General features: G+C 41.7%; 2 protein-coding genes across 3 annotated transcripts; both read right to left on the bottom strand.

The window, feature by feature from the left end:
• Positions 1-236: 236 nt before the first annotated feature.
• Positions 237-12,319, bottom strand: rnf122 (ring finger protein 122). Of its 2 annotated transcripts, none has more exons than XM_035641038.2 (6): positions 11,925-12,319; positions 7,095-7,251; positions 3,696-3,741; positions 3,562-3,603; positions 3,362-3,441; positions 237-2,206 (listed from the first exon to the last, which is right to left on the bottom strand). In XM_035641038.2, the coding sequence occupies exons 1-6, from the start codon at positions 11,947-11,949 to the stop codon at positions 2,092-2,094; spliced, it is 465 nt and encodes a 154-aa protein (XP_035496931.1). In that variant the 5' UTR covers positions 11,950-12,319; the 3' UTR covers positions 237-2,091. The 2 variants fall into 2 exon arrangements, with proteins under 2 accessions (XP_035496931.1, XP_035496930.1); XM_035641037.2 differs by having other exon boundaries at positions 3,362-3,444; positions 11,925-12,318.
• Positions 12,320-14,537: 2,218 nt separating this feature from the next.
• LOC118313794 (gamma-glutamyl hydrolase) lies at positions 14,538-18,828 on the bottom strand. Its single transcript, XM_035639655.2, has 9 exons — positions 18,616-18,828; positions 18,384-18,498; positions 18,015-18,065; positions 17,836-17,920; positions 17,098-17,236; positions 16,838-16,944; positions 16,131-16,224; positions 15,897-16,034; positions 14,538-14,934 (listed from the first exon to the last, which is right to left on the bottom strand). Exons 1-9 carry the CDS (start codon positions 18,722-18,724, stop codon positions 14,816-14,818), a joined length of 957 nt encoding a protein of 318 aa, XP_035495548.2. The 5' UTR covers positions 18,725-18,828; the 3' UTR covers positions 14,538-14,815.
• Between the last annotated feature and the right edge of the window lie 725 nt (positions 18,829-19,553).

The raw sequence follows: 19,553 nt of genomic DNA, 5'->3' as shown, positions 1-19,553 counted from the left end.
CCTCAGGAATAAGTCGCATGATAACTGTGTCTTACTTCTCACATTCAACAAAGAACTGGTACCAAAGCATTTTTAAGTTTGATTCCTCATTACTTTGATTAATATGACCCAGGAAAAAAATCTTACACAAAACAATTTGAGGAAAACTCTTTGCTTAATATATATTTTTGATGGACAATTTCACCAGATGGTGGCGCCACATACATGACTATTGCAGTAAGAAACTGGAAACAATAAAGGCTGCACAAAACAGACAACTGTATTTATTATTGATCCAAGTTATTTACATCTGTTGGTTTACAAAATGTGGAATGTGGTCAGATCCAGCGTGAAAATCTTTTCTGTGTTAAGAATGCAACAGAACATTATTTCTTCTTTTCTTGGCACACGAAATGTGAATTCAACAGCCTCAACGGTGTGTGTGTGTGTGCGTGTGCATGTGTGTGCGTGTGTGTCTGTGTGTGTGTGCGTGTGCGTGCGTGTGTGTGTGTGTGTGTGTGTGTGTGTGTGTGTCTGTTTGGCATTTAATTACAGTGCAAGTGCCAACTGGACAATGTGCTTTGTGAGTTTTGTGCTAAATTACGGCAGTGTCTCGCTTTCTGAATCACTGTAAATAAAAACAAATAAAAAAAACACAACCAAGGCATGTAAAAACAGAGTCACCAGAAATAATGCCACAAGGAAATCCTGTGTATGAAAATGAGATTTGAGTTGCTTGCCAGGCGAATTCACAGAACAACACTACGGGTCTGGACGGCTGCTTCCCTTCTCTTGAGACGAGGCAGCGTCTCTGAAACTTCATTGACTTTCATAAAAAGATCCATCACACCTGAAAAAACACTGAACCTGCTGCGCTGCATCCATCCAATGTGATAGGCGAACAGAGGCATAGAAACATTTTTTCTTTTTTGTGATTTCAAAGTGCAATATCGAAAAAAACAAACATATTAGAAACAAAGTGTTACAGTGAGAGGCAGCAGGAGTCAGCTCCTTCTATTTATATCAACACAATAAAACATGTCTGAACAATAAAACATCCCAGTGGGGGGAAAAAAACAAATGGAGCATGTACAGTATGTAGAACATACAGTAAATTACTGCAGAGGTGGGCACCAATGTGGATTTTATACTTTTAAATGTAAATCATTAGTATCAGTTGCATTGTTGATGAAAATATTCACTCATTTGCTTCGAGATCTGCCTCTTTTGGAGAATGAATGAATAATTTAGGTCCGAATGATGAGGCGTGAATCTATTTCCATCATTTCTCCCTTGTGACTTCAATTTTATAATCTAATTTCCTTGAGAGCAAATTTTATTCAACCCCGTCCATGGCTTCACTACAGTATCATTCATTCTCTTCTACAATCTCTTTCTTAAATTGTTGTTCTACCAGTTCATTTTTTATTGAACAAACTCTTGAGAATTTGCTTTTTGATTTGCAGTGTAACTTTTGTCCACGTGTCCTTGTTGCCTTATTGTCGGGGATGTTGAGCAGAAAATATAAATTTGTCCGTGGTTTTGTTCCACAACCTTCCACAACAATCCATTTTTTTCCATAAGAATTTAGATAACCACAGACATTACTGATATTATCCCATATCGGTACCCACCATGACTTACAAACAATCATACATGCTCGCTGGGGATCCTCCTCACCGGCGCTTTCATCCCTCAACACTCGTTCGTCCACATCGCTGTGAAAAAATGCGACTGTGTCTTCTCTCCGCTTCGGCGGCACCATTAACCTCACTCGAGGCAGCAGGAGAAGATGTGAAGAATAGGGTGGAGAGGGGGATGTTGAAATAGGAGTGATGGAGTGATGTGTGGGTGGCTGGAGATAATCTCTCAGACACCACAAGGTGTCGTGTTGCCATCTCGGAGATGGTTGCTATGCAACAGCATCCTTTAGAGTCTTCCGCCGGATCGGTAACTAGGTTACCCCAACTTACTATCATCGTGTTGGTGTTTTGCTGTGTTTTAAATGCAAAAACCGTGTCCCTCTCTCTTCCTTTTGGTCTCTATAACTTATACCAGCTGGTTCGGCCGGGCCTCCAGTGTCCCACCCAGGCTTGGCAGGTGTTGAAAGGGTTAAACCAGTTCATCCAGCAGAGTTCCTATGCTGTGGTGCTGCTCAGGGGGGCCGGCTATGGGTTTGTTGCACATGGGGCAGACGCAGCGAACCTCCAGCCACTTCACCAGACACCTGAGCAGAAGAACACAGACGGGAATAAAAAGAGAAGCCGAACTGAGACGCTCTTCACCCAATTTACAACATGTGATTGTCATGTCACACGTTTTGACATTGATCACAACTACGTGTGATCTTTTACTTGAGTAAAAGCAGAGATACTATTTTATAATCTGAAGTACTCCATTAAAAGTAAAAATCCTGCCTCTGGGATATTTCTTAACTTGTAAAATATTAGCAGCAGAATTTATTTGCTTCTGTTGCATGCTTTTAATTTCTTACTGTCTTTTTGATGCATATATCTATTGTTTACTGCTACTTTCATGGTGTCACTTCATTTAGGTGAAGCATTTCGTGACTTTGCTCTTGGAGAGGAGCCATGGATATTTTCCGGAATTTGCCATTAACATATTTCTAAATAGAGCAGGCAGGAGGCAGGACATGACAAAAATTCAGCTGCGGAAAGCAGGGTTTTTTTTTACCGTCCTACACACGCCCACTCGCTCACTATTAATCTTCTAGAGATTCTCCTGCTGTATTCTCACATGGGCTCAAGCGGACACTGTTAGGAAAGGTTACTAGGGGGGTGGCAGGAAAAGTTCTGGACAATTTGGATTCTCACATGCAAACAATTTCAGGAAAATGTCCGGAATTCAGTGCATGTCTGAAAGCAGCTAAATCCAGTTTTTTAAGGAGTTAAGTTAAGGAACGTGATAAAAAATATCTACATCTGCCCCTTTAATCTGATAAACGTCAAAAATGAAAAAGGGCTCTTCCCTGGCCCATGCCTCTACTCTCCACTTAGTCTGTTGCAAATCAGTTCAGTAGTTTTAGAGTGTCATCAGCAGACACTTTTAATAACTCTCTCCTGATTGATATTCCCAGATTTCACCTTGGGAAAAAAAAGCTCTCTCACTCTTTAATACGCGTAATGAACATCAGCTACCTGCCATCTACACATTGCATGCTGGGACATTCTATATTCCAGACCCGTCCACTCTCAGCCTGATTAGCAATGAGCAGGAAAATGATTTATCAGAATGAATGTCTGAATATTCACGAAAAACATATCTGTCCAAGTTTTCATCACGGAACTTAAGAATGAACCAATTTTTATTTTGACAAGCCCGGTAGGTTGCAAAGTGGTAAGAGGAGCTCCCCTGTTCTCACCTCCTGTGGAAGGCATGTTGGCATGGCAACACTCCCAGCTCGTCTTTCACTTTGAAGTCCTCCAAACACACGGCGCATGTCTGCTGCGTGAACGACAGACGGCACAGAGACGGTCATTTGAGGAAAATGTAACACTGGACAGTTTTAAGTTGTCAAGGAAATCAGTGCAGATGCACTGTGCATGTACATCACATTCTTACCCCATGAAGATTCAACTTTTTTGGATCTCCTTTTAAAACCACCTGCAGGAGTAACAAAAAAAAAAAGTTTAAGAAAGATTTTAGTTTTTTTAATTTAGACCTGTAAATGTTAAAAGTATTAACCTCAGGCTTACTTCTCTGTATCCGAACCGCTCACTCTGTGCTTGGTGTCGTAGTTTGCTGTGGATGAAGAGAACAAAAAAATACAAATAAATAACTTTACTATCTGTACGGCCTCCAATCAACCGTACTTTGCATGAGCTTCCTCTTAAAAGTGCTGGTGGAAGTATTCAGATCTGTTACGTAAAAATAGGAAAGTAGGAAAAAATATTTCAATTGCTGCGATAAAAAGTTTGACTTAAGAGAAAGTCAGGGGTGTAAGTGTGTGTGTGGTTAACTTAAGTGTGTGCAACTGAAGCAGAGTAACCGCAGGGTTTACTTTGACCATTCACTGTCTTTTCGAAGAGCTAGAGTGGCCACAAATACACACACACACGCACGCACACATTGTTCACACACCTGAGTAATCATAAAAATACACGGACATGCTAACACACACACACACGCACAAACACACACACACACACACACTCACTCACATGCATACAAACAAACAAAGACAAAGGCGGATAATGAGTGCGTTGCCTCTTTGAATCCCTGCACCACCCGAACAGCCAACAATGGAGAGGCGGAGATCTTTATCGCCTGACGAGCTGTGTCTGCTCAGGCAGTTATTTCTGGCCTCCTGTTTTTACGCAACTAAACATAGACTCAAATGTCTATCACTGTTTGTGATTCGGGGGCCTGAAACTAAAATACAGCGAGAGCATGTGAGATGAAAGGTGAATGTTTCTTTTGGAGGGGGGGGGGTTCGTTTTTTTCCGTGAGTGTGATCTGATCCCCCTCAAAATAGAAAAAGAAAAAATATCAACGAGTAATTGCTTAAAATGAGAAAACGACAGTCAGTCGTTGTTTTCGTCACCCGGTTTATTGTTTATACTGATTGCAGCTAACAATCTCCCGTGTAGAACAATGTGAGGATACACGTTTTTACATGTGCTGCGGTTTCCCATGCTTGAAGAATGATGAGAAGTGGGTGAAAGGGGGGCACCACGGAAGATTTCACTGTTCCAGTTTGGATATTATGCCCGGCCTGTAGAAAATCCGCACACAGCTGCTATTGACCTGGTTCTTACAGTATGAATTTACAACTGACTTCAACAGGTGTACGTTAAATGAATAGGTGCAGAAAACTTTATCAATCCAATTTGCAGTAACAACCTCAACCAAACCAATGCTTTTCCTCTTTTTGGTAATTTGTAAAGTTATGCCTATTCTACACTCATCATCAAAATAATATAAAAATATTGAAAACATATTCTTAGAGTTATGTGATCCATACAAGCCAGACAGTTAGTATTTAAGTCAACATGTTTTTAGCTAATGAAAGGAACATCTCAACAAGTTCATCAAATTCCAACGCACACTTGGATTTCAGGACGGCCTGCTTGCAATTTTCGTGGTTAAAGGTCAAAGGTCAACGTCACTGTGACCTCACAAAACATGCTTCTGGCCGTATGAACATAACATCTGAGGAATGCCTCGAGGGAATTTCTTCAAATTTGGCACAAATGTTCACTTGGACTCAAAGATGGAAGGCTTAGATTTTGGTGGTCAAAGGTCAAGGTCATTTGAGGGAATACATCACGGATCCAAGTCTTAATGATCAGTGACAGCAAATGGAATTGGTTCATGAATTCATCTGTGGAAAGACGGCCCGGTAGCTCTGCTGTTCTCAGTCCGTGTATTGTCGGACTATTCAGCTTGCGATTTCTAAAAATATCCCTTCGACAGGGCTAACGCTGTCAGAGCAAGTTGGAATATATTAAAGATATTATATTTTTGGTGTGTGCTTTGGGCACCCTTGCGGTTTTTGAAATCTTGTACATTGCAGGTACTGCTGTGTGAGAACCCCACTTCAGAAAAAACGATAAGATCATCTGTACTCAGCAACATCAGCCTGATTTCTGTGGAGCAGCTCTTATATAAAATAACAGACAGACTTACATTTTTTACCTCTAATATTAAAATCCGACATCACAAACTCTCGCATTTAACGACAGCCCGTCTGAGTGGGATAATAGGAAACCCGCTCCCGACAGAGAATGGCATTCATCACTCAATATTCATGTGATGAATCACCAGGTCTATAAATGAATTCTCAATCACACTCCCACCCCGACTACCTTCAGCACGTTAATGGGCCGATAGGAAGTGAATCATCGGTTATGATTCATAGGCAAGTGCCTTAATAGAAAGGAGGAGGATCCACGCTTTTCTGATTTGAAAGTTGATGGCCAAACAGAAAAATTTATACTTGGGTGTGTTCTTGTTTTATGATTATTGGTTGCTTTTGTCAATATTTGACATTAATTGACTCATGTTCTTGCTCCGAAGTTTTTTTTCTCCTCCAGGCAGTAACTGCTGTGTAAGAATAAAAATTAAACTAAAATAAAAACTTAGTTTTTACTGGAGGTTTGCTGCTTCTTAATCTATTTACTGGACAAAAATCATTCCGTCCCATTCTCATTACACAGGATCTTCATCATCAGATGGAGTTGTAGACGTTCAAATTTCTACTTTGTATTTGAAGAACTTCTTGCCACCTGTAAATCACTTGGTGATTATATCCATCCTACTGCAGGTGTTGATGTTGCCTGTTGAGGCTTTACACACCAACGTTGATTTTGTGTTCTCCCACTGTACGCTATTCAGGCCGTGTTTACTCTGAGCAGAGTTTCTCTGCAGCTTCCCTCAACTGCTGTCCACACACATTGTGACGGCTTGTTTCCCGTTGCCTCATATCCTGTCCTTTAGAGACAAACGTCCCCTCAGCTCATCAGGGAGTTCGCAGTCGTCAGCAGCAGGAGAGGTCACCCTGTTCCTCGCCTTCTTTTTTTCCATACCTCCTTCCCACCCTCGCCCCAGATTAGATAATACCTTAAAAACGATCGCATTTATTGCCATGAATTTTGCCACACACATTTATAGTCCTGTTAGGATGACTTATTATCACGTTGGTGAAAAAGTCACTTCCTCATTAATACTTTGGTTTATGAGTAAACATCTGTTTTATGTTTCATGCTCATTTTTTTTTTTTTTTAATACTCTCATATTTGCCTATTAAGCATTTATAAAGCATTTTTTGGGCATTTAAAAAAAATGTTTATAACAGACTCTGATGAAGTAATAAGCAGTGTTGATTTGTGTATTCGTTAATAAAAAACTACTACTCATCTTGTGGAAACTCATAAGAGGCTCGTGTATAATAGATAACGAGTTGTAATAATGTAAATAAAATTCCTTCATAGAAGAAGTTTAAATTGTGTATGTACCTTTACATTAATTAACACCTAACGTTGTCTGTCTATCTGCTGACCACTACATTATAGTACTTTACGAAACATTCATCAAATGTTTGTATTGTGCTGCTTATCAATGCTAAATACGCGCAGATTCTTTCCCCCCCTCACCTGATGAAGTAACAGCAGAAGATGAGGCTCAGGATGAAGACAAAGATGCCCGTCCCGAAGATGACCATGTAGATGTTCAGGGGCAGGTCCTGGAATGTGATGGGCGGCATGGTGCACGTCTTGTTGGCATAGACCAGTCCCAGACCACAGAAGCACCCTAAACAAAGACAAATGGAAAATTAAAAAAAAAAAAACATTAACAGGAAGAACACAGTCAGGAGTGGAGATATTCGCTAGGCCCGACGCTGCCAGAGGCAGTGAATGCAACTGCACACACATTTCTTCGTACCCTTACTTCCTTTGTACTCGTATTCATGGACAGCCGAGGGTCAGACCTGCAGCTGTGTCCGCTCCCAATGGAAGCGAAACATTGGAGCTTTCAACGCGCTCCCATACGCAGACCACAAAGGTTGGGGTTAAGAGGTAGAAAAAAAGAAGGCCAATGTGATGGAAAATGAGACCTCTTCAATGTCGTGCTTAAACATAGAAGACACTGTTAATACGGTATCCAAGCAACATGCCTTTATGAAGCAACACGGCAGATCCACACTGACCTGATAACAGGCAATTGTAGTAGACGAGAAAGTAGCAGTCAGCCATATGAAACATTATATTTGTTGAGTCCTCTTTTGACAAAAAAAAAATCAAATATTTTCTAAAACCACCAAAATCAAGGTAATCAGTTTTTAAGCACTCTCTTACGATTCAGTGAGTGCAATTATATTGAAATGACACAATCAAATCTCACCTCAACACCAAAATGTTTGTAGCTGATTAAAATATCTGTATTCCTCTACAGGAGAGTGATTGATTCATCCACACGCCGCCGTTGACTATGAAAACAACAGATGTTTTTTCCATTAAAAGTGCCCTCCCTTGTCTCGTCCTTCTTGCTTTAACGCTACACTGATGTGTGTGTTTGTTTTTCCAGGAAACACACTATCGCTGACAGATTGTCACATGAGAATAGACAGAAGTGTGTGCAGTTTACAGTATACGATGGGTTGTGTAAGTTTGTTTTTATCATGTATGAGTGGAAACATGTATCCCCATATTACAAGCATAGGAATCAAGTGAATAATAATGTGTGTGTGTGTGTGTGTGTGTGTGTGTGTGTGTGTGTGTGTGTGTGTGTGTGAGTGTGTGTGTCTGTAATGAGAAGACAGTATCTGCAAAGTGAGAGCGGGCTCAGTGAGATCGGGGTCACACTAACCCAGCGAGCGATAGTGAATCGGAGCTCACCGGGACTCATGGCCGTCTGCTGATGCAAACCTCTCAACAGGCCTGGTGTGCCACAGAGAGTCTGCAGGTTTTCATTTTGTTCAAACACCGAGCAGCAGCTGATTTTCACAGATTATTACGCCTTCGCCCGTGAGACAAGCTGCTATTCAGTGAAACCAGCTTGTGTATAGTTTAATCATAATAAAAAAGCTCCAGACACTTAGCCCTCCGAGCCACACAGCAGCAACCGATCGTACCGTAGCAACAAACTGCACTGTGCAAAATTGCACGGTTAGAATTTTAGGAAAATAATTAGATGGACAAAATGATGGATAAATGGAAGGAGGACAAGACAGCCGGACAGATTGGACGCATGAATACATAGAAATTGACAAATGGGTACAGGAATGATGGACAGATGGAAGGAGAGATGACGCATGAGTGGCTGGTGGATGGATGGTCAAACCAAAAAAATGGATGGACAGACAAATGGATGCATGAAAAGAATGGATGAATGAATAGTCAGTTTGACACATGGATAGAGATACAGATGTTTGTTGGATAGACAGGGGGACAAATGGGTGTATGGATGGATGGTTTAATAGATGGATGAACAGCAAGACAGACTCATGGATGGATGACAATGAGTAATGGATACATGAATAGACAGATAGAAATGGATGGAAGGGTGGATGGATAGATGAACAATTATCATCACATTTCATTTCCCTGTGATGAGTATTGTTTTCTTGTGGCTGTACTGTTGATCTTGGTATTTCTAGACACTCCCGCAGGCAGAGTAGCACGTTGACATTTGTATTTGACATTTCTCCCACCCACGGTGGAAATTGCAGTATGAGAGGATCAATACTTTCTCGCCTCTTTCTTCCACTCTCTTCGAATTGAGCAGTGATGCTCAATTAATCGAGGCTCTTCATTGACGGCTGCACATTCCAAGTTCCAGCCTTTAATAACTTCACTCGGGGGAGGCGATCATCAACAGAGGCATCTGTCACAACCATCACGATGGTGTGAAGTAAACAAAAACTGATCGAAGCAGACGTGCAGACTTGTAGCCGGGATTTTACAAACACACAGGTCATGACTCGAAACTCTTACCCTCTTAAGAAACCAACCAAAATCGGTAAAAAATGATTCAAAGACAAAGTTTTTAAAGAATCACTAATATCAGTGTCAGTTTCGGGCCCTTTGTCACATTTCAGAAGGGTCCAAGAGACTGATCCCTTCCCCACGTGCGGTCATAGGTTTAGATATTAGGTCAGAATCAGCCCTTAAAAAACACGTGTGCCATGTGCATATTCCCAGAATTTCACTGAGGGCCCGACCTCAGTATCCGCAACAGTAGCTGGACACACGAAAAACGTGACCGTCGAAACAACCGGCCTCATTTTCTCTATTACCTTTTCCATTTGTCAAACAATCAGCTTCACAGAGATCATTAGCAGACAAAGACACGCGTGCACACAAAGCGGGGTGGGTGTACGCGTCTCTGCTCCTGTATTCATATCACTGCACATGTGATGGCACAAGTCTTCTGTGAAGCCGCTGCACTCACAATTCAAATACGGGTGATTTGTGTCAAGTCCTTGTGTGTGTGCGCACATCGTCGTGTCACGACGCTCGTCTTCCTCCTCCACCTTTTGTATGCATGGGTAGCAGACAGCTATATGTGGTATTTTTGCTTTGGGTGGAGCTCTGTATGACCACTGACCTATATATTGGCACACTCAGGAGGCACCCCGTTGCCATGGTGCTGAGAGTCGCAGATGCAGAAAAGGAAGATGAAGGCTAGGTAGCGAAAGTTGTCGTTGTCGAGGGCAGAAAAGAAACAAGAGTCAGTGGTGTCGAGTTCAGCTGGGACAGATTCCTGTGTTGTTGTTCATCGAGGCAGGGAAGTCCCTCTGTGATTTGATGGAGCTGTAAAATACCTCGAATATGGCGGCTTCCCTGACAGCTCCTATGAGATGCCTGGTGGGGTTTTGTCCTATATACGCCGCGCTCACACAAAGCGGCTTCTCCTCCTCCTCCTCCTCCTCCTCCTCCTCCTCCTCCTCCTCCCGCTGCTGCTGCTGCTGCTCACACTAAAGACAGAAACTTCCCATCAAATATTCAGCAGTTCACATGAGGGGGAAACACTCGAGCCTGCCCGCTCGCCTGCCTGCCTGCATGGCAGCTGCTGGCTGGGTTTTTTTTTTGCAGGGAAGGAAGCACGACGAACCCAAAGCTCCCCATCACATGGGTGAAAATGCCACACATGCATCAACACTGGAGGAAATAGGTACGATCACAGAGACACTGACACGGAGAGCAGACGCTGAGCTGTCGCTGCTGAGCACTCGCTTCAATTTTCCAGCAGAATTACATCCTTTGATACCGAGTTACCGTGTGTGTGCGTGTGTGTGTGTGTGTGCTATTTCCCCTATGAATAGCAGGGGAGTTGAGCAGCACAAAGGGAGTAATTGTTCTTGTCTGAACACCACCAACAGTCCACCGAGGAGGCTGCTGCTGTGGCTTCTGCTCTCAAACGGGCCAAGTCCGAGGAAAAACACCACAAATCCATCGTCCTGACCCGGTCCCGCCGTGACAATGAACCACTGATGCACCGTTTCACTGCAATGAAAGGAGCCCCTCTTTTTTTTGTTTTGTTCAAGCATGACTGATGCACCCCCGGACACACACACACACACACACACACACACACACACACACAGAAAGAACAGAGGTTTCAAACGAGACAAGCGACACCGTTTAGACTTTTGAAGATAATTTGTACGAGGTCAAGGAGAGCGTAAGCGAGAGACTTTCGAACAGGGTCCGTCAATGTAAACAAGATTACCCAGAGAGTCAAAACGTTACACAAAGAGCACAATGACTGGCCTTGTGTGGCTCCCGATTGGAATTAATTTAGAAGGGAAATAAAGGGATCCATTGATTGAGCAGCCTCGTATTCCACAAATAAATACACGCATTGATTCAACATTTGGATAGTCGTGATAGTGAAGAAATCGTTGATTGAGGGATACTATAGGTTCATTTATAGGCAGGATACAAAACATCTCAAAGCATGGTTCATAACACACTATAATTTAATCTGCCAATTACTCAATTATTTTTTGTCTTTTTAAATAACGCAACTCTATTCAATTAGCTTCCGATTCTGTTTCGACAATACAATGAACAAGTGACTCAGATGTTCAGTTGATTGTCATATATTATGACATATAATGACTCACACCTGATACAACCAGGGACTGAGGTGATGGAAATTAAAAGTTTTTGCTGATAAATGTGGCTCTTTAAAACTCGTTGAAGTCCTTCGCGGAATCATTCTTGTCTTTGTTGTGACATGTTGTCTTTTCCCTCGCACTGGAACTGTGCAGGGAACCTCATCCTCCTCATCCTCCTCATCCTCCTCCAGAGATCCACTCCACCACAGACATACCCAGACTGTGTTTATGCCTATATCTCTCTCTCTCTCTCTCTCTCTCTCTTTGTGACCCAGAGGCCTGGGGTTGAAACACAGCTCTCTCTCTCTCTCTCTCTCTCTCACACACACACACACACACACAACATAAGATGACTGCTCACCGTTACACCACTGAAACGGGTGCATCAATGCACCAGAGGGGGAGTCCTCCTCCTCCTCCTCGCCGGCGGGGTCCGGGGCGCGTGTTTACCAACAAGCTCCGCAGCCCGACTGATGGAGGACGACGAGCAGGCGGACAAAGTGGCGAGCCCAAATCAGACGATGGCAACATGCAAATAAAAAAAAAAATAATTCAAAGGTGCATTCAAGGGGGGGGGGGGGAACGAAAGTTGAAGACGGGTTTCGTGTCACATTATTTCAGGCTGCAGGTTGAAGAAAAAGAGGAAAAAAAGGGAGACGTGTCGATGTCCTCCTGCTCGCCGTGTGGCTCTGACTGTTATCATTAATAGACTCGCCTGTCAGCCTGACCCAGCGGCGGCAGCATCTGTGTGAGAGGCGGAACTGGAGCAGTGGCTCGCGTCCCCTCGCTCCCGCCCCCTCGGCGGCGGGACCAATCAGCGGCCGCGCCCGGTGTCCGCGTGCGCTGCGACGGGACGGCGTGTCTGTCTGTCTGCCAGCGATCGTCGTCGTCATCATTTACTTGTTATGCATGTATGTTGCACAGACGAATTCGTGTAATGGGACAAAAATCAGCGGCAAGACTTAAAGAAAAAAGAAAAGAAATTCAGAGTCCAAATCGTCTCTACAACAGGGCCGGATTAACCCTCTGAGAGACCCTGGGGCAAAAATCAGCTGCGGGCCCCCCACTGGCCTACTTTCCTTCCCTCTTTCTATCCATCCATCCATTATCTATAACCAGGCCCCTATCCAGGATTCAACCAATACCGAGGTCCACATTTTTATTCATTTATTTCCCTGATCTAAACATGCGCATTTTAAGACGATTGGAGAGCAACTAGGGTAACGTCCATGTCACGGGCCTCTGCCAACGTTAGGATACTTCTAACGTTACTTAATCATACAATTAACCACAAGCCAACCATATAAGGTCACGTTAACGTTCACTCAAGTGAAACTAACTATCGCCACGCAGCGCGACAGCAAGGGAGCTTTTCCTCAGATGTCTGTCTGGGGATGAATGGCATTGAAAAAGTTAAATTCCACTAGTTAAATTCATCAATTTGCCTACTTAACGAAAAGCTTTTTCGACGGGTCCTGACTGTTTGTTGACACTATACCCAAAAAAACAGGTCGTTGACAAAGATAATCCACTTCGCAGCCGCGTTGTACAAGTTTATTTAAGGCAGATAAATCACTGTTTTGGAGGGGAAATAGTACCGAGGTCCGGAGCTCGGTGTCCTCAATGGTATACGGTCATGTCTATAACGCTTATCCTTTTGAGGGACGCGAGCAGGCTGGAGTCAATCCCCGCTGACGACGGCCGAGAGCCAACATACACCCTGGAGAGGCCACCACCAGTCCATCACATGGCCAACATAAGATGCTTTCAGACAGGCACTGATGTCCAGACATTTCTACCGAACTTTTCCTTGTCCAAGTGAGCAGCATGTGAGAATACAGCAGGAAAATCCCAGGACGATTTACAGGAGGCAAGAGGGCGCTGTACCCAGGCGCCACCCCTCGCCTGGATTTTCCAGAAATTGTCCTGTTGGTGTGAACGCGTCTGATTCGGACATTCTCCCGCTGCCTTTGTCATATGTGAAAGACAAATTCCGCAAAATATACAACCCCAATTTTCTGAAGGTCATGTCTGAAAACTGCCATACAGATACAGAAAACATTCACTAATTTCGCTACCTGACCTGTAAAGTTATGATGTGGGTTTGTATGCTGTGGGAGGAAGCTGGAATAATCGGAGAAATCTGCCGCGGAAAAGCCCCAGCTGACCGTTAGCTTCGAAACCCAGAACCTTCTTTCTATTCTATTGTTAGAATTGGTCAACCAACAGAAACGTCATCTGCAACTAATCTGATGATCAATTCAGGAATTCAGTAGAAGCAGCTCATGTTTCTCTCGATGTTAATACAGAGCATGTTTCCTTAATTTCAAGTTAATTCAACTAGAACCTTCAGATCTTATAAACACAAGTTCTTTAGACTTGCAGTCTTTTGCCTTAAATGGATTAGTTGAATGAATGAACTGTTCCGAGTTCACTCGTTAAATTTCAAAAAGTAACATGGTTAGCATATTAGCAGGGAAACAGCACAGAAAATATGTCTGTGATCTGTTGTGGATTTAATTTATGTTCTAAACTCCATTGAACCCGTTTTCTCAGTTCAATGAACTTATCTCAGTTGGTTTTTACATTTGGTTGGTTTTACAAGACGACTTGGTGGTAATTATTCAACTTGTGCTCAGTTAACTCGCATTTGAAAGGAAGCCGGTGAACGAGCCTGAACTCAGACAGTGTGCTTCTTAGACAGTCAGCTTTTCTTTTCTTCATCTAATGTGACAGTGAAATGTGTTGGTCAGACAAAGCAAGGCATTTAAATATATTGCCCTGGGCTGTAAAAATTATATAAGACCCCCCCCCCCCCGCCACACACACACACACACACAAATTATTATAGGCCAACCCAAAGAATAATATAAAATAATGATGATTAAATGAATCAATAATAGTAATAATCCGCTGAGAAAGATGGTGTGATGTTATCGTCAGTGACGTCTGTTAAATAAGCAGTGAGGTGAGATTGTTTTGTCAAAACCGATATTTATTTATTGACACAAAAGTGTTGACATTTATACAAACCGAGCGTAAAAAACACTGGTGCGGGAACTTCTCCCCGGTGAAATAGAAATGGGTTCTGAGCAGCACACACACGGCTGAAGTCAACCTTTTGTGTCGGGGCCAAGCCGAGACTTACACAAGTGAACGCAGTGTCTGCACTTCTGTGTTGCACAATAAACTGTATGTGAAGTGTTGTTTTGTACATCCACGGGTTGACACACAAAGTCAATTCAGAAGAATTCAGAAGAAATAGAGCTGCTCATATCCGGTGAAGTTCCCAGCATAGACAGGCGTGTAGCTGTAAATCAGAGATGAGGCCTCTTCCTCGGGATTGTCGAACTGATGTAAACTTCTCCTTCCTAAACAAAGCAGAAGTGAGAGGAGTGTGTAGAGTAAAATAGAATAATGGAGCAATTTGGTAGAACAGACTTTACTGTAGAATTGTTAAATATAATATTTGTATTATTTTGAGCATAATTTGATTTAACTACAATGAAATGTCATAATCTACACTATATGAAAGGCGCTGTACATATAAATATACAAATAAAGATTGATTGATTGATTGATTGATTGATTGATTGATTGATTGATTGATTGAATAGTACCTTTAATTGTTGGTGTGCTTTTCTACACTCTAATATGTTATTCATGTTAATCTCTTTATCACTTTATATGTCTTTCATGTCTCCTTGGTTCTTGGGTGGGCTACATAGACAAAATAGTCTATAATGATTTATAATTTTATTTAATTTTAAATTGCAGTATAAATATATATATCGTTATAATGTAGATATTCTGGATACAATAACAGTCAATTTATTTATTAATTTTCTCTACCTGACAAATCAAGGTAGGGTATCACATTTATATAATGATTATATAAATGTGATACCCTACGGCAGTCCAATAAAAAAAAATACATATATATATTTATTTATTTTTAATTCAAAAGACAAGTAACAAGGCTAGGTGTTCTGTGCTGTTGGATTGACAATTGTTTTTTTAATTTTCAATTTTTAATTAAAAAAAAAAAAATTCTAATTTTCTTTGCACGTGCAAAGACATGATGCTTGCATGCAGACATAGGCACCAAACAAACACTAATATCATAAGTTGTTTTAGGTAAATTCAAATATCTATGAGTATATACATTTTTATAGTATTATAATTATAGTAATAATACACTGGTGTGATTATATAAAATCTCTGACAGTTGCTAAATTTATATCACCTAACTGTATTTATCGTCATATCCTGTGATCACACGTATTAACTAATGATAAAGAAAATTAATGACGATGTGTGTTAATCATCTTACCTTCATTGACAAAAAACTCGGCCAGCAGAGATGATAACTGAACAGCGTGAGCGGAGTGAGGAAAGTTCAGCTTTCTGTCCCACTGAAACCGATTCACCTCTGGGTGCCACTGCACTCCATAGAAGGGATAACTCTTGCCTGGCATAAAGAAAGAAATGATAAAGTATACTTATTGCTGTTATCACAACCCCAGATCAAAGATTACATTTGTCAGATAAATATAATAAAAATAACCTTCCAGGGTTGAGACGAAGTGGACTCCGTTTTCAGCAACGTTTGTAGACAAAGGGTTAAAGAAATTCTTCAGCTTCTCATTTTCCCGGAAGGTCTGAAAGAAGATTTGTCTTATCACACTCGGTAGGTAAAATTCACGTTCACTTATCTTTAAGAGGCATGAGTTCTTGGGCTTTCTTTTGATACTGTGACATTTTCTTTGCTTTTATCTCGAGTACATGACCAGATTAGTGTGCTGCAGAGCCCTGGGACAAGACTTCCTGTCCGTCTCTTATTCCATATATAATCTTCCTGTGCTGGAATATTGAATGGCCCCAGGTTTTCTAGAAATAAACAAAGGAATACACATCATATATGCTTAAGATGAAAGTTAAAAGGACTTGTTTAATCAAATTACCACCAACCAATTTCTATAGTTTGAACCTGGGTTTCTGGAGCCCTATGTTTGTAACTCAGCCTTGATTAACCAAGTAGTTTGCAGAAATGATAAAAGAACTCTTTATCTGCTGATTGCTCATGTACATATTTATATATGTGCTGCCAAACAAAGTCAAAAAAATGTTTTCCTCTGTCACAGAAATCCCAGAAAACACATTTCTCGATTGTATCTGATTTCATTTGTCAGCGTGCTAACGACACAAAACCCCAACAGGGAAAGTGAAACACAGTGTGCAGCGACACCAGAGGTGTCTTCACCTTTTCTTTACCTCTACTGTAAGTCCGTAGTGGTGGAAATTGCCAGTCAGGGGTTCTTGGGTCAAAACCTTCATAAACTCCTCGGAGAAACCCTCAAACATCCTACTGGAGTGGGCCTCTGCAGGGGGGAAGGGAGGTGGTCAGTGAAAATGTACGTTGACTCTACTGAAACCAAGTGGTATAATTCAGTTCACACAATTGATCAGAAAATAAAGTCCAAGTCCAACTTGAGTCTATTTAAAACACCAACAATAATGCAGGGAGCCTTAACCTGTGGTCAGGTTGAGGGGCAATGCAATGTTCTCAGCTGTGGTGTTTGCCAGCAGATTTTTCCCGGCCACCAGCACAGTCAGGAGCTGCATGCCCATGCATGTGCCCCAGATTGGGAAGAAGTCGCCATCGTCGTTGGCCTGCAAGAGACAGAGTCAGGGTGTTTTTATTTGTTTGTGTCTGAAACAATCAAGCAAATCCGAAACTGAGGCAACTTCTATAGGCAACAATTTGGTCAGTCTGAAGCAGATAAGCAATATCCCTATGTATATATGCAGTTTGTTTCATTTGTTCAAGTAAGAGCTTACGTTAGTGGTGTTGAGTTTTAAAGCTGTTGTTGACTTCCAGAGGAATTTCTTTAAAATACTTCTTTATTAACAATTGAAGATTTTTTTTCTCAAAATGTGTTAAGTTGAACGTTTGGACAGCTGCTGTGTCCTGGCTTGATCATACTTCACTGTGATGTATGAGATTACTGTGTTTTTCCAGCAATAGTAGCAATAATTCAAATGTACTTGAGTAAAAAGTTTAACTATTCATTCAGAAATGCTCTGAGGTTAAAAAAATAAGTCTCAAAAAATCCAAATAAAGTGCATGAATGCATCAAATTTGACTTGTTAAAACCCACTAAAATGAATGTGCAAAAGTAGAAGAAAAAAAAGGCGGTTGATAAGAAAAATAATATGAATAATAATAATTTGAAAAGATAATCAGATATTTTTTTCAGGGAAGCACAAACCGTCAGAGCGAGTCTATAGAAAATATTCGCCACCCTGGCAAAGTCCGATGTCTCCAAATCCACAGCTCCTCCGATTAAAAGCAGGCTGAAGAGACATCACATGGTTAGAGCAGTGAACCGAGGGACAGATGTAGTTAGTGCATTTATTTAATAGAACTGTAACTCCACATGTGGCTCACCCATTTATCCTCTTGAAGATCTTTTTATATTCTGCAGTAGTAAGAGTCAACCTGCATGGGGCAGACGCAATAAACAATGGTAACGATATTAGTTTACATTGTTTAGACGGTGTGACAGTACAGCGCATAGGAAACAGAAAATCCGGGATTAACAACATCTAAGAAATGTGATTCATGGCTCCATGGAGGCATGCTGCATTAATGCTTTTTTTTCTTAAGAGGCCAAATATTAGTCTAACGTTACCATCTGATATATCCCTGGATACATTTTTATTCTTCCGATTTAAAAATTGGGACAGTTTCGGTGCCTGAAAATTAAAAAAAAAAAAAGCTCCAGGTAAATGAATAGAAGACCATAGAGGAGTCAACCTGATTGGCATCACCCTGCTGCCCCCGGACTCGATGTATTTCACATAGGAGGCAGGTATGAACGTCGTCCCGAATGGTTTCAAGTCATCATCTGAAACGACCTGAGCCAAAATACCTGTGGGACAAAAACACAGCGGCCGTGAATATGCAAAAAAACAAAAAAAAACAGCAACACTGATACACAGAAAGTGTATCACCTACACATGCTGTCCTGACAGTACATTTCACTCACCGATCACAGGTCTGTCATTCAGAGACGGCTCGTTGAGTGTGGTCGGCATAGCTGTGCTGCAACAGACGCAGCCGACAAGAAAGAAACACACAAATGACGAAAGTCCCATGTTCTCACCTGTTGCCACTGACCAGACGAGTCGATGCAGTGAGGCTGTCAGAGTGACATATGAAAGAAGCTGCAGCACATACTTATATATGTCTTGGTAGAAGAGGATATAGTCTGCACATAGGAACTTCCTCAAGGAAGTAAGGAATACCCAGATTTACGTGTGATGGCTTGTGACCTGAACATGCCGGTCAGGCAAGTTGACTCGCTGAGGCAAACATAAATGTTCTGCTGACAAGTGCGGACTTTTCGGTAAAAATTTCGATGGTTTTGTGTGCAGGAAGAGCTGCAACTCGATGGATCGGAACAAGTTTGTGCAATAGTGGCAAAAGAAATTACACGAGAGCAGCTCGGCTTCACACGGCACACTTGGAATTCAAAGAGCAGTCGAGCAGGTTTCAGTCTAAAAATAAAAAATAAGCCAGGGAGTTTACTGCAGAGGTGTGGAACAGACTGAGAGGAAACACAGGACAGACTTGTTCAGAGAGCTCCCGTTCACTCTGTTCTCCTCACTACTGCCCCATTAGAGTTTTCACCCCATGGGTGTCTGTCCATTTTTAGTGAATAAATGAATGAAATGCTTTTAACCTTTTTCCAGTAATGCTCTCTACACATTTCTTGATGATCAACTTTATTTTCCAATAGCATCTGGTGTATCCTTACAGGGAAACAACATGTTAATATGACATCTGATGCAGCACTGAAAGCAATTCAGCTCCTGCAATAGATGATGTCGCTACACAAATTGGGTAAGAGGAGTCAAATGTCTTACAGCAACTTGACAAATGAGGCACTGATGAGATGTGGTTTTAAGCTGATGAGTTGAGTTA

This window comes from Scophthalmus maximus, chromosome 19, assembly GCF_022379125.1.
Source record: "Scophthalmus maximus strain ysfricsl-2021 chromosome 19, ASM2237912v1, whole genome shotgun sequence".
In the NCBI taxonomy this organism is placed as follows: domain Eukaryota; kingdom Metazoa; phylum Chordata; class Actinopteri; order Pleuronectiformes; family Scophthalmidae; genus Scophthalmus; species Scophthalmus maximus.
The sequence above is the reverse complement of the archived record's forward strand: the minus strand, read 5'-3'. Positions and strand labels throughout refer to the sequence as shown.